General features: G+C 39.0%; 1 protein-coding gene across 1 annotated transcript in view; it reads left to right on the forward strand.

The window, feature by feature from the left end:
• Positions 1 to 374: 374 nt before the first annotated feature.
• timm44 (translocase of inner mitochondrial membrane 44 homolog (yeast)) overlaps positions 375 to 16,120 on the forward strand; it is a 58,574-nt gene continuing 42,828 nt past the window's right edge. The window contains exons 1-4 of the mRNA XM_052037883.1: positions 375 to 421; positions 10,202 to 10,312; positions 11,447 to 11,617; positions 11,696 to 11,776. Of these exons, the coding sequence (XP_051893843.1) occupies positions 392 to 421; positions 10,202 to 10,312; positions 11,447 to 11,617; positions 11,696 to 11,776 (393 nt within the window). The 5' untranslated portion in view covers positions 375 to 391. The remainder of the gene's footprint in view (positions 422 to 10,201; positions 10,313 to 11,446; positions 11,618 to 11,695; positions 11,777 to 16,120) is intronic.

Genomic DNA, 16,120 nt, shown 5'->3' on the forward strand with positions numbered 1-16,120 from the left:
CTAGAGGGTATGCATTTAAGGTTAGAAGGGGTAAGTGCAAAGGGCAAGCTTTTACATACAGAGTGGTAGGTGCCTGGAATGCGCTGCCAGGGGTGGAGGCAAATATGCTATAGGCGTTTAAAAGGCTCTTAGATAGGCACATGTTTTTGCAGAGCATGGAGGGATATTGTGTAGGCAGAAGAGATTAGTTTAAATTATTTTGGCACAACATCGTGGGCAGAAGGACCTGTTCCTGTGCTGTGCTGTACTGTACTGTTCTATGTTCTGTTGCAACATTCAAGTCTTGGCGCCAAACGGGTTGCACCATCCTCGCCATTACGCGCCCTCGACTGACGTCAACGCACAAGTGTTTTTATGTCATTTCCGCTATAGAAGGTCATTCAACGGTAACATGGCGGCGGCCGGGAGCCGCGGCTACCAGGTAAGAAAGTGGTTTCCAGGATGGTTCCAACCTCCTGGCGTCAAATGTCTGCAGCCTGATTGACGCTGGGCACCCCGCCAAAAACAAGCGGCTCTCCCGATGTTCAGCGTGCCTGTGATCGAAACGAATCGGCGAGTTGCTAGAGCGGGGTCCACTGACGAGTCTTCCAACGTGGGGAATGATGTCAGGGGAAAGCAGCGGCGAGGGTGAGAAACCCGGAGCAGGGAAGGAGCGAAGTCCTGCACCTCCCTCGGAGCGGCTCCGAATCTCACAACCTAACGCCCATGTCCAACCATGGCACAGGCGTTCACTGTACCAGTTCGTGTTACTGTTGGTATTAGTGTCCTGTGTAAAAGGCCCACGTTAGCCTTCAGAATCGAGCACCTGACCGATTCGATAACCGCGTTCAGACATCTAGAGTGGAATGAGATACCGAATGACACCTGGGAAGTAATCTGTCTAATTTAATCAAACACACTTGTCCTGTATTTCAACCAAGTGGCTCGTGTGAATTTTGGGAGCAAGCTCTTCACTACATTCTTTAAAATAGCCTCTCCTGATCCATGAGTACATATATTTTAGTGGAAATTAATTGGGCAGTGATTAGTAGTAAGAGCCATGGCATTGAGGGCAATGATTATACTAACCACTTATCCTTCAGTTTGGTATTGGCCACCTGAGGATTAACTGGTGATTAAACTAGAAACTTATGATTTGTACTGAGTGGTTAAAATAGAGTGATTAAATGCGCAGAGATATGTGATTTAACTTCAGGAAAATCTGGGAGATCTATTCCATCCAAAATATTCTTGCATTATTTATTGAAACAAATGTGTAACCATTCTTATTAACTTTTAGAGATACTTCTTACCCACTTGTGATTCTTTTTTACCTTCAGGTAACCCTGGAGATATTTGAACATAGAGGCCCATTGGCCTGAGTGGCTCCCACTAATTGCAAGTGGCAAATTTCTATCTGCACGCAGGATAATTCTAGAGTGTAGCAAAGTTAATCCATTTTGGTGGGTTCCTGAGTAATAAGTTTGATATTTTAAAAACATATTTTAGCAAGAATTGTTTTAAAGAATGAGCAAGAAAGTTGCAAAATTAATTTTAATACATCTTGTTAAAGATCTGACACTGTCAGGCTGAACCAGATCTCAGCCGCTTTCCTCTGTTTGACTCTGAACTGAGCTGATGATCCCTTGTCATAGAGTTGTAGAATCATAGAGAACAGACTAGAGGTCTTTTGGCTAAAAATGTCCATGCTGTCTATTAAGTACATATCCCACCTACCAGCACTTGGTCCATGATTTTCTATGCCTTGGCGATTCAAGTATTCATCTAGGTACATGTTATGAGAGTATCTGCCTCCTCCACCTGCTCAGTCAGCGTGTTCCAGATTCCAACCATGCTCTGGATGAAAAAGTTTTTTCTCAGAACCCCTCTAAATCTCTTACCCTAAATCTATGCCCCCTAATTTTTGACACCTATGCCATGGGGAAAAGATTCCTACTATCAAGCCTAGCTATGCCTCTCATTGTTTACCTCTGTCAGGATTCCTTCCAGCCTCCTCCACTCCATGGAATGTAAATTCAGTTTCTCCTCATAAATGCAAGGCTCCATCCAAGGCAATATCCTGGATGGAGGTCCTTTGCACTCTCTCTGGGGCACCACAAAGACTGTATTCCCACTTTCTTATCCCTGCCTCAGCCTATGCTGCTGTGCCCCTGATCCTAACTTTTGTTACCTCCACACTTGACTATTCCAACTTTTGCCGGCCTCTTGTCTTGCACCATTCAAAAAAACTTACCCTCCTCTAAAACTCAACTGTCCAAATCCAAACTCTCAAAGTCTTTAATCCTCTGCTTATTGATTTAAATTGGAAAATTGGTTTATTATTGTCACAAGTACTGAGGTACAGTGAAAATTTTTGTTTTGCATGCCATCCATACAGATTATATCGTCACATTTGTACATTGAGGTAGCACAAGGGAAAAGCAGTAACAGAATATTGTGTTGAAAGTGCAGTGGAGGCAGACAATAAGGTGCAAGGCCATGCCAAGGTGGATTGTGAGTTCAAGAGTCCATCTTATTGCACAGGAGGTCCATTCTATAGTCTTATATAACAGTGGGATAGAAGCTGTCCTTAAGCTGGTGGTACATGCTTATCTTTTTCCATTACTTCCTTGAAGCCTACCAAACAATGGTCACTATTCCCATAGGGTTCCTCCACAAACACTTGTATCACTCGCCCATCTTCATTCCCTAAGATTAGGTCAAGTACAGCTTGGCATGTGGAGGGTGCTTAAAGACTAATTGTACAGAGTACAGGACAGTGCCAGTAAGGAGGATGGCAACCCAAGGGAACCTTGGATATTGGGAGGTGGTGAATTTAGTCAAGAAGAAAAAAGGTTTAGGAAGCTAAAATCAAGTGGAGCCCTTGAGGATTATAAAGAAGCTAGAAAAGAACTCAAGAAGGGAATTAGGAGAGCCAGAAGGGGCCATTAAGAGTCCTTGGCATGTAGGATTAAAGAGAATCCCAAGCATTCTATACATACATCAAGAGTAGAAGGACAACTAGGGAGAGGGTAGGATCAATCAAGGATAAAGGAGGGAACATGTGCTTGGAGGCGAAGAATGTGGGCAAGGTCCTAAATGAGTACTTTGTGTCAGTATTTACCAAGGAGAAGGACGTGGAGGATAGGGAGATCAGTGTGGAGTATGCTAATATGCTAGGGCATTTTGAGATAAAGAAAGAGGTAGTATTGGGTCTCTTAGAACATTAAGGTGGATAAGTCCCCAGAGCCTGATGGGATATACCCCAGGTTGTTGAGAGAGGCAAGAGATGAGATTGCTGGGGTCTTGACCAAGGTCTTCGTCTCTCTAGCCACAGGCAAGGTCCCAGAGGACTGGCAAGTAGCTAATGTTGTTCCATTATTCAAGAAAGCAAATGGGGATAATCCTGGAAACTATAGACTGGTGAGCCTTATGTCAGTAGTAGGGAAGCTATTGGAGAGGGTTCTTAAGGATAGGATTTATGAGCATTTGGAAAACCATGGCCTAATTAAGGACAGTTAGCATGGCTTTGTGAGTGGCAAGTTGTGTCTTACTAGCTTGATTGAGTTTTTTTTGAGGAGGTGACAAGGGTGATTGATGAAGATAGAGCTGTGAATGTTGTCTACATACATTTTAGTGAGGCATTTGACAAGATCCCTCATGGTAGGCTCATCCAGAAGATTAAGATGGATGGGATGCACGGTGACTTGGCCGTTTAGATTCAAAATTGGCTTGCCCTTAGAAGACAGAGGGTAGTGGTTGATGGGATTTATTCTGGTTTGAGGTCCATGACTAGTGGTGTTCCGCAGAGATCTGGGATCTCTGCTGTTTGTGATATATATATATATATATATATATATATGCGCGTACGTGTGTATATACATATTTATTTATTTTTGTGTGTGTGTGTGTGTGTGGATGGGTGGGTTAGTTAGTAAATTCACAGATGATACAAAGATTGGTTGTGTTGATAGTGTAGAAGATTGTCAAAGGATACAGTGGCATATCAATCAGTTTCAGAGAAATGGCAGATTGAGTTTAGTCAGGCTAAATGTGAGGTGTTGCACTTTGGGAGATCAAATGTAAAGGGACAGTACACTGTTAATGGCAAGACCCCTAACAGTGTTGATGTACAGAGGGATCTTGGGGTCCAAGTCCTTAGCTCCCTGAAAGTGGCTACAGAGGTCAATAGGGTGGTAAAGAAGGCATATGGCACGCTTGCCTTTATTAGTCGAGGCATTGAGTTCAAGAATCAGGAAATTGTGTTGTAGCTTTAAAAAAAACTCTAGTTAGGCTGCATCTGGAGTATTACATTCATTTCTAGTTCCCCCCATTATAGGAAGGATGTAGAGGCTTTGGAGAGGGTGCAGAAGAGGTTTGCCAGGATGCCACCTGGATTAGAGGGCATGTGCTATAAGGAGAGGTTAGAGAAACTTGGGTTGTTTTCTCTGGAATGGCAGAGGCTGAAGGGAGACCTGATAGAAGTTTATAAGATTATGAGAGGCATAGATAGGGTATACAGCTGGTATCTTTTTCCCACGGTCGAAATGTCTAATATTAGAGGGCATGCATCTAAGGTGGGAAGGGGTAAGTTCAAAGGGCAAATTTTTGTTTTAAACAGAATGGTGGATGCTTGGAATGCACTGCCGGGGTGGTAGTGGAAGCAAATACAATAGAAGCATTTAAGAAGCTCTTAGATAGGCACATGAATGTGCAGAGAATGGAGAAATATGGACATTGTCTAGGCAGAAGGGATTAGTTCACTTAGGCATTTAATTACTAGTTTAATTAGTTCAGCACAACATCTTGGGCCAAAGGGCCTGTTCCTGTTCTATAGCCCCCTCTCTAGTAGAACTCTCTACATACTGCTTCAAAAAACTCTCTTAGATCCATCTAAGCCCCTTGCACTAAGGTACTAATGGATGAAATCTGCCATTGTTGCTTGGTCTGCCCTCTATTTAATTCCAGATACATCAATGTGCTTGGGTAACTGACCTCACAAGCCATTCAGTGCATGTGAGATTAAAGATTGGCGATAAATGCTAACCTTGCCAGTGAAGCTCAGTTCCTGAAAAAACTGAATAAAAATAGTTTCTGTTTTAAAATCACCTTAGCTTTAGCTATCAATACAGGTGACCCCTGCGTTACGGCCGTTTGGGTAACAGACATTTGTCCTTATGTAATTCACAAATCACTACCCAAAAATTTGAGATCTGGATTAAAACTCATGCTCTCGCAATTTACATGAAAAGAAGAAACTCATGTTTCTTGACACATGCACAGATGACATGGCTTTGTGTTATGGAAAATCACGATGCAGACTTTTCTTTTAATGCCCCCCCCCCCCCACACACCCATAACACGGGGATCACCTGTACCATAATAATTTAAGAAACATTTCAAGGGTATTTCCCCCCTGCATTCTTTGCTCTTGGTGGTAATAGTATCTTGAAACTTTACTTCTAACAATAGCCTTCAGAAAGAGTAGGAGAGTACTTAGTCCTTAAGCCCGTGAGATTTATGATCTGACTCCAAATCCCTTGAAGCCTTTAGTTAATAAAAATCCGTCCATCTCAGGTTCTGAATTAACATTAGGTGTCAGGCATGACTTTGTTGGTAACACTTATCCCATCCACGAAACAATGTTAATTTTCTATGGATATTTGGCTCACTGCTCCAAACCTCTGTTGTAAATACTGATGCAAAATAATTAATCAATGTGGACAATATCAACATTTTATGGTTTCATGAAGATCGCATTGCACGATCACCTTCCTTTTTGTAATATTTGAAGGTATCTTGTGTCAAAATTTACAGGAAAAAAATTAAAGCTAGTGGCGCAGGAGGTAACATTAGTGCTGACAGAAGAATGGTGGCTAGCAGTGCACATGGAATAGGCTTACATGTGTTTTTCTGAAGTGTGCCATAGGAATCAATCTTAGAACCTCAATGTTTACGATTTACATAAATGACCTGGATGAATGCATTAAAGATATGGCTGTTAAATTCGTTGATGACAAAGGTAGGGAAGTATATTGTGAAGAGGAATAAGGAGACTACAAAGGGATATAAATACGTTAACTGAGTGGGCAAAGTACTGGCAAATGTGGTGTCATATGTCAGAAAATGCCAAAATGGATAATTTTACAGGAACAAAATAAAGCAAGTGTTATCAAAATTATGAGAAGATACAGAAGGATCTGGGTGTCCTAGTGCATGATCCACAAAAGTCTAGTATGCAGATACAGCAGTGAATTGGAAAAGCTGACAGTTATTGTGTGCTGTAAGGGGAATTGGATACAGAAGGAGTGAGGCTGTGCTTCAGATATTTAGGGCATCGGTATGACCATATTTGGAGTACTGTATACAGTATTGGTCTCCCTGTTTAAGAAAAGATGTTACTGCATTAGAAATGGTAAAGAAAAACTTTACTGGACTAATACTTGGAATGGCAGGTTGTCTTAAGAGGAACAGTTTAAGAGGTTTGGCTTGTAGTTGCTGGAGTTAATGAGTGAAAGGGGACATGAATAAAACACATAATGCAGAACTGAAGTTGCAATCAGATCAGCCCTGCTTGAGAGACTGAGTAATCTGCTCTTGGTCTTAATTTATATGTTTATATGTAATTTTTTTGGTGCTGATTTATCTATCGCTAGTTTCTTTCCTGCTACTTTTTTGTAACTCATAGCATTTATTGTCACCATTTTGTCCTTTGTATTTCTCCCACTAACCAGGATTTTTGTTATCTTATGCACTTTTTGTATTCTATTTTTCTTCTAATGGTCCTATACCTCTTGATTTATACCTCCCTTGTAATAAAGACCAGCATACCATTTGCCACCCTAATTACTTACTGTGCTTGCATGCAAAACATCTTAACCTTGTGGAAGTATCTCTTCAGTATTTCAGGATGTAGTCTTGAAAGTAAATTAACACAAAAATATCAAACAAATGTTTTTAAGTAAGTGGCCTTGAACATTGCCTTAGTAATACCAAAGTATTGCTATACTTTTGACTCTTTGGCTGTCATTCTGCTTTTTTTTTTAAAGAGCTTGAAGGTTTAATTCTCTTTTCCTGACTGCATTTGTTGAGCTTTGAGCAGAGCTTGAAGCTTGGGCTTGAAGGTCATAACAACTGGGCTGTCATTTTTATGGCTGATTAAAATTTCACTTTTTGCTACTACAATAAATAAAGTTATGAATTTTTGCAGCAGTAAGAAAATATAGCAGTCAGAGATGTATGCACTGAAGTGACACTGGTTCTCGTGTTTCAGAAAGAGACAGGCAATTATTTTCCTTCTGAAGAATCCCATGAGCAACTAACAAACTATATACATAGAAGTTTTGACTGTTGCACTTGATGTCCCTTTCATCCACCTCAAAGGAAAAACAAAAGGTTAATAAAATTACTGTTCCAGATTAGGAGAAATTACTTTCAGGTACCTACCAATCTCCAAACATCTTTCACTAGTAGCTCTATTTGGCCTTGGGGATATGCAGCTATTAGATTAAATGAAGTAAAAAGGGACATGCCAAGTTAAATACAGCTATGCTTTAACATAGAACAGTACTTTTTGGAAATGTTCTTCTCTATTCTGGTTGGTGAACATTATTATCATTGAACTCTCAGCAGACAACACAATGAGAGGTTGCTCGTTCATTAAATAAGCCTTTATTTCCTAAAAAAACAAAACTCTACCCTTCCTGTTTTGGAGTATGCCAGACACTTCAGTGCAGTTTTCTGTTCTTGGTCCTAAACATTATGAATTAATAAGTATTTCAGTTGCATATCCTTTCTTTTCATTTCTGATAGTAAGATTTGTTCCATACTCAGTGAATAGAGCAATTCAGTTCTGACTCCATTAGTATAAAGTTGACTCTCCATCCGTGATGAGAGTGCCACAGTGCTGTTATATGTGGAATGTTAACTATAACAAGTCCCATTTAGTAGATTTAATGAAAACTGATGTGTCTTGGAATATGGTGAAAGCCGAATGGTTTAAAATGTTAAAATGTCTTTGAAAAGTAGTGTTTCATCACATTATATTCTTTGTCCCTTGATGAACTTGGTAAAGTCTTGAGAGTAAATGTGTTATTGAAAATTTTAGAGCAGTGACACAGTCCAAAAGAAATCAATTAAATGTTGAGATTTTCCTGTCAACATTGTGGTGTCTAGACATATTGTCTAGTGTTCCTAATCCATTAGTGTCAATTACATTTACAATATTGCATTCAGTTGTGGTCACCAATGTCCAAAATGACATTGATGAATTGTACAACTTTGGGAGAAGGATAATTTACAAAATTTGATTACTCTGTTGCAATAAAACAAAAAGACTTTCTGTGTAGCTAAAGGATTATATTTTTTTTAAATAGCAAGAACAAACAATGAAAAGACTTCAAAGTAAATTAGGCTGCCAGGGTCTTAGCCCAGTTTCAAAACTAAGAGCAAATTTAACTTGGGTCAGTGATGGAAGTACAAAGCAATTCAGCCAGTCTCTGCAAGGAAAGGTGGGTAATTGGTTCCGGAATAGTACCACTGGAAACATTAACGGGTCCTGCTATTATTAGCACAATGATGTGCATTTGCAGTTTCTTCAGTTTTTAATTACAATTTTTGAACATTTATGATTTTCTCCTTTGCATGTTTTTAGTAATGATTTTACTGCAATTGTATTTAATAATTAATTTATTTAGTCCTTGGCTCCAGTGGTAGGCATCCAATAATACTTACTTTAATTTTTACTGGAGCATTTAATCTAAAGTTTCAGCTAAATTTCTAACCATTAGAACAGAAAGCATGGCAATCTCCACCCCTCCACCTATCACTCTCTACCTCCCCCCTGCATAGACAGTTGAGCTAGATAGTGATCAGTTGTAGTATCTTATTATTTACCTCATTTGAGATCAGGTTGCTTGGTTATGATGGCTTGAAGTCTGATCTCTATATCTCATAAGCCTGAACCAGTGAGGGGATTACCTCCCATTTAAAAAATCCTAATCGTGGTATTTGATTTTCTCTGAATTATCTTCTGTTTTGGATTGCCAACCGAAATATTTGGTGAGCCTTTCTGGGGTGGAGTATTAGGCAAAAACTCCATGGTTTGTCTTAAATGTAATTTGGGCAGTGTCTGGGTTTGTTGACCTCAGCTGGGTCTTTTGGGCACTAGAATTGGCCTCGGATCCCTATCAGGAGAGGAAAAAATCATAATGCTGATCACTAACCAGCAATTCCAGCTGGAAAATGTTTACGAGAGGCCTAGATTGATTCAGCTTTGGTCCTGGCAATCATCACTCAATATCAGGCCTCATTTGAGTAATGACCATCTGAGGAATTAACACCAATGCAACTCGAGACTAATATAGAGTCACTAACTTTGGGAGTAGAGAAAATAGGCAAATGTAAATTGGAAATGAAGTTGTTCTTTCAAGGGATTTCTTCATTTAAACATTTGACTTTTAAGTTACTGACAGATTTTGTTACAATTAATAAATAATAATGAGTTGGACTCCTGAGTGATTTGTAATGTGACTTTATCCTTGCCGTTTGGGTGGTTAAGCCCCGTGCAGCAACAGAACAGCACAGTCAAACCCTACTGGTTTCAAAGAAACTGCTTATTCTAAAATGACTTATTGCCTGAACTCACAATGAAAAGACACTCTAACCCACAATGTACCGATCTTTCATGTTCTAGAATCAAGTTGTCAGGAATTGATATGTGCTTCTAACTTATCTGAATTGACAATAAAACACTTAATTTCAAAATAGTTGCTGCATTTCCCTGCAGAACAAGGATCATTGAATCTGAACAATGATAATTCAATTGCAAAGCTTTTGACACATTTTAGCATCATATTGTACAATAGATATGTAAATATTTAACAATATTTGTATCTTCTTTAAGTTTGTCTTGCATTTCTAAGACTTGTTTGTTGGTACACTTCCACCATGGTATATACACAGGAGTTCCCTCAGTGCTCAGTACATTTGGAGTTCTCAGTTTTTCCTACACTACAAAAACCCTTGGGTTAATTGGTGATAAATATTAATGTTCTTTGAGTATGTTGTTGTGCTAAAAGGCTTCCATGTTTTTTATTTAACAACAGTGATTCGAAATCAAAGTAATTCATTCAATGTTAAGTGCTTTTGGGTGGATTGAGATGTATTAAGATGCCGTAAAATTAAAGCACTCTCTTTTTTATTATAAATCTGTCATCTCCAGATATGTCTATCTACAAGTATTAAGCTTTTGTCCACAAGATCTCAAGTTCCAGCACTCAACAGAACTCGTATTTACAGAATATGCAACCGTTCTTCTACAGAGCAATGTCAGGTAATGTGAAAGGTGAAAGCAAGGGAAGAATATACAATATAATTGTTTTTGTACAGTGATGCACCCTGTGAGTGCCCAGTTACAGCTGGTCATCTCTGGGCAAATGGTCAGTGTCCTGATAGCTCACTTGGAATATAAAGATTAACCTGGCTACAAATTTACCCATTTTTCTGTAATGGTTTGCCTCTAACATAATGATTAACATAATGATTACAAACATGTAGTTTGGTAATATCTTGCTGCCAGCCATATTGATGGCTTGTTTGTACCCAAAGCTCTATGACTCATAACCCTGAACCAATGAGAAGATTACTTCAAAATCCTAATCTCAATTTCCCTTTACAACTGCTGATGATTTTGTAGGAGTGTGGGATTGGAAGCAGGAGCCTCATATGAGCTCCTTGAACTTATTGCATTATTTTATTTGATTTTTGTCTGTTCTGTGGCTCTAGTTACTAATTTCCATCTTTAATCCCTGATAACCTTACCTAATAATTGATTCAGGCTCCCTAAAGCTTTTGAGAAAAATACTATATTTCCATTACCCACATTCTTAATATGAAAAGAAGCCCTCTAATTTAATTTGTAAAATGCCTAGTTCTTAAGATTGTGCCTTGTTCTGGATTCTCCCCATCAAATGAAACATCTGCTTTATATTCACTCTATCTGATCCTGTTGTCATTCTGAACTTAATTAGGTAGATCCACATAGTTCTAACTTCAAGGGAATATATGTCAAGGTTATGTATCTCTTCTCAGAATTTAATCCTTTTAGCCTTGGTATCATTCTGATAATCTGTATGATACCCTGCTCCAGTAGGTAAAACCAGATGAAGTTTCAGAGTCTGAACAAGGCTATGGTAGATAAATAGAAGGTTTTCCTCCACTACATTAATGATGCCTGTGCAGTGTTAATGATCAACTCGCTGATAATGAGACATTATCAATATAAATGGATTCTCAAATCGCAAAGTCTTCACTTCAGTCCAGTGCTCTGTAGCCATCTCCACACCATCCCTGTGCCTTTAAGAAGATGAGAGAAGGGACTATCTGTGGGAATATTGAGTGTCCAAGCTGGTAGACTTGCAGAACTAAGGCTGCTGAAGTTGGTTTAAATTTTCTAATTTCTTTATAGGTTCGAAGTTACACATCAGATGGGAGAAAGGGCTTTCTCAGTGGTTTATTGGACAATATCAAACAAGAACTAGCAAAAAACAAAGAAATGAAAGATAGCATTAAGAAATTTCGAGACGAAGCTAAAAGGTTAGAAGAATCAGAAGCTTTACAGAGGGCACGAAAAAAATATGTAAGTTTTTAAATTCTTCTTATGTTAGGCACAATTCTGAATTTTACTGTGATTAAATAGGTTGTTCATTTTTTTTAGAAAACCATTGAATCTGAAACAGTCAAAACCTCAGAAGTTTTAAAGAAAAAGTTAGAAGAGTTTTCAGAAACAGTAAAAGAGGTGAGTTCAGCTCATGGGCTAACCAAGAATATTAGAGAACTGTTCTCAAAGTTGAGAATTTTGTCAATTACTGCTTCTCAAATGTAAATTTTACAGCATTGATGTCATTTCATCTGGTAGTATAGCATTGATTCCTTTGATTATCTGTTCTCTTACACCCATGAACACATTGTGCTGGATGTTATAGGAACACAGGAGCAGGGAAAAAGCCATTTTGCCTCTCCCAGCGTATAGCATCATTAAATCAGATGATGGCTGATCTGGGACCTAAATCTCTAAACCCATTCTTGGTTAATATAAAAAAAATCAGCCTCAATTTTAAAATTAACAATTGACCCAGCATTAGTTGCCATTAGTAAAAGAGAGTTATACACTTTTACCACCTTCTGTCTGTGGGTGTGTTCCCTAATGTCATTCCTGAAAGATCTAGCTTTAATTTTTTAAACCATGATCTTTAGTCCTGGATTCTCCAACCAGCGGAAATAATTTCTCTCTATACCCAAAGAAAAGGCATGTTATTAAATGGAGTTACAAGAATTTGATAAAAAGCCACAACTGATGGTAGATGGAGCGTATTCTGCCTGGAGGTCGGTGATCAGTGGTGTTCTGCAGGGGTCTGTTCTGGGACCCCTGCTCTTTGTGATTTTTATAAATGACTTGGATGAGGATGTGGAAGGGTGGTTTAGTATGTTTGCTGATGATACAAAGGTTGGTGGTGTTGTGGATTGTGTAGAAGGTTGCTGTAGATTACAACAAGATATTGATAGAATGCGGACGGGCTGAGAAGTGGAAAAATGTGAAGTGATACACTTCGGGAGATCGAATTTGAAGGCAGGATACAAGGTTAATGGCAGGACTCTTAGCAATGTGGAGGAACAGAGAGATCTTGGGGTCCACGTCCGTAGATTCCTCAAGGTTGCCACGCAGGTCGATAGGGTTGTTAAGAAGGCGTACAGAGTGTTAGCCTTCATTAGTCGGGGTATTGAGTTCAAGAGCCACGAGGTGATGTTGCAGCTCTATAGAACTCTGGTCAGACCACACTTGGAGTATTGTGTTCAGTTCTGGTTGCCTCATTATAGGAAGGATGTGGGAGCTTTAGAGATGGTGCAGAGATTTACCAGGATGCTGCCTGGATTGGAGAGCATGTCTTATGAGGATAGATTGAGTGAGCTCGGGCTTTTCTCTTTGGAGAGAAGGGGGATGAGAGGTGACTTGATAGAGGTGTACAAGATGATAAGAGGCATAGATCGAGTGGACAGTCAGAGACTTTTTCCCAGAGCGAAGATGGCTAATACGAGGGGGCATAATTTTAAGTTGATTGGAGGAAGATATATGGGGGATGTCAGAGGTAAGTTTTTTTACACAGAGTGGTGGGTGCGTGGAATGCACTGCCAGCAGAGGTTGCGGGGGCTGATAGATTAGGGACATTTAAGAGACTCTTAGATAGACACGTGAATGATAAAGAAATGGAGGGCTATGTGGGAGGGAAGGGTTCGATAGATATTACAGCAGGATAAAATGTCGGCACAACATCATGGGCCGAAGGGCCTGTACTGTGCTGTAATGTTCTATGTTGCTCATTGTATTTGTAAGCAGATATCATATTTCTCTATGACAAAATACCAACACAAAGTATTTATTCAACATCATTATCTTTTGCTTATTTTCATTTGCAGGTGTTGTATATAATTCCTGAATGTCTATTTTTGGATTGATTTTGATATCTCTTGCAGAGGCCAAAAAACAGAGACATTGGTTTTTAAGTAATTAGTAGAAATATTAGAGGGGAATTAGGGAAAACTTATTTTCTCGTAGAGGATCTGGATCTTGCTGCCCTGAAAGGTAAAGACAGAAACCTTTATGACTTTTAAAAAGCTCTTAGAAAGCCATGACCTGTAGAGATATGGACCTGTTGCTACAAGGTGGTGTTAGGCTAAGTAGTTTATTTTTGACTATTGAAAAGATGATTGGCAAAATTGTTGCCTTTTGTGTCATAAAGTTTTCTAAGCTTCTAATTGTTTGTATCTATTCTAGTCAGTAGGATCTGTGTAAGTTTTTACTTTATTGTATGCATTAGTTTTACGTTATCCCTTATCATCCATTCATGTAAAGCTTGTCTTTACCCTAAGGGATGGAAACTGGTTTTAAGCTTTAACACATTTGCATAGTTCACTGTTGGCAGTTTTTGTTTCACTCTGTTGAAGTTAGGCTAATTTAAATGTACAATACTAGTAGTGGTTTCAAGTTTCTCCTTTTATAAGATAAGATTTCTTTATTAGTCACATATGTACGTCGAAACACACAGTGAAATAGAACCATAGAACAATACAGCACAATACAGGCCCTTCGGCCCACCATGTTGTGCCGACCTTCAAACCACTCCTAAGACTATCTAACCCCTTCCTCCCACATATCCTGTCTAAAGCCAGTTTTTTGTATCTATACTGCCACTGCTTCTTTTATTCCAGGGTCCTCAATTTTGCTAACCAGCCTTTAGGTAGAATTTTGTCAAGTGGCTTGTGAAAATATATACAGAATGACCTCTATGGCATTATCTTCCACCTTCCCTGGTACGTCATTAATACATCTTTTTGCGTAGTGATTTGGGGGGCAGCCCGCAAGTGTCGCCACACTTCCAGCTCCAACATAGCATGCCCACAACTTCCTATCCTGTACGTCTTTCGGAATGTGGGAGGAAACCGGAGCACCCGGAGGAAACCCACACAGACACTGGGGGAATGTACAAACTCCTTACAGACAGTGGCCAGATTTGAACCCAGGTCACTGGCACTGTAAAGCATTATGCTAACCACTATGCTACCGTGCAGTGTTTTTGAGCACTGCGTTCACATCAAACATATTATGATGGCTGTTATATAAACGTTCACTCGTCTTTGGGCTGTTAACTAGATCTGTCCTGTTACTGGATTGAGTGGTCTAAACTTTCTGCAGAAATGCTGGTAATTCTGCATAAAACTGTTGGCACTTACCTTGGTAACAGTGCAGAATCTCAGGAGTCCTATGCAAAGGTAGAAGTCCCTAATTTCCATCTTGCTCTTGCTGATTACTAGAAGTTTCCAGATTGCATGTGATCACAATTTCTTGCCCCCAGAAATCAATATTCATGCACAACATTCATTAATTTTGAGGAAGAAGTGTACTTTTTCTCATTTAATTGAATTAATGTGCATCTCTTTTTAAATATTTTCTGGTATTTTATATGTTTTAATTTTTTATTCATTGAACAATAATTTTACAACATATTAATGCTATTAATTTTTAATAGTTTGTGAATATTTTTGACTGTTTGTAAATATCATAAACCTTACATAAATCTTAATTCTTTGAGAGCCTGTAAGGCTGAAGGCTTTGGCTTAACCAAATGTCAAAACCATTCTCTTGACAGGGTCTGCCATTCATAATCAGAAAAGCCCAATGCTTTGTTGGGCTTTGCTGAGCCAACTTGCCTAATGAGATATAGTGGACAGGCAAGCATGTGCTAGATTGCGGAAGCTTCATGTCAAATATATTGTTACTTTGTTGATTCTGGGACATAATCGTTGCAGATACTATCCTGAACAATCTCAACACTTACTTTCTGAACTGACTCAGTCCAGTTAGCGAAGTATATATGAAAGTTAAAATCATTAAAGCCATCTGGCTTGCTTACAGTATTATCTAATCACTGCACTCATGTATTTTTACCACTTCACAGTTCTACTAGGAGCCTATACACAATCCCTGCTCAACTCCTTTTGTTATTTCTTAATTCTACCTATGTCTGTGCAGGCTGCTTTCAATGCATATTCTCTCTCATGAAAATGGTCTCATCCTAGATCAATTTTGTTATTCCTCCTCTGCTCTACTATTTTTCCTGTCATTCCCGTTTCATTAGCCTTATGTGTTCAGCCTTCTCAGTGCGGTCACTACTATTTTTGGTGATGCTTGGCTCCTGGTGACATTAGTGAATTTATTTTTATAGATGATTATGATTTAAGATGGTAATTGAAATCAAGTTTTCATTTTTTTTTATCTGTGTTCCCCTGTAGGCAATCCAAGAACACAGCTCAGTTTCCTCTTTGTCTCTCAGACCCCTGTTTTATTCTGTTAGGGAGTGCTTTTTAGTCTAGTCAGAATTTGAATATAAAATGGGTGCCTAGTAAATTATGTCAATTAATATTTAAGTTGCTAACCGTGGTGTGAGAGTGAGTCAGAATTAATTAAAAGTGTTTATTTTTGGCACACCTGCAGAGTTAAGTGATTCAGGTGACTTGCCACAAGGTTGGTGAGATTGGCTATAACGCCCTTTTGTTAGGATGGGGAAAATTTGTCGGGATTATAACA

Source organism: Pristis pectinata, chromosome 24 (assembly GCF_009764475.1).
Source record: "Pristis pectinata isolate sPriPec2 chromosome 24, sPriPec2.1.pri, whole genome shotgun sequence".
NCBI classification, from domain to species: Eukaryota; Metazoa; Chordata; class Chondrichthyes; order Rhinopristiformes; family Pristidae; genus Pristis; species Pristis pectinata.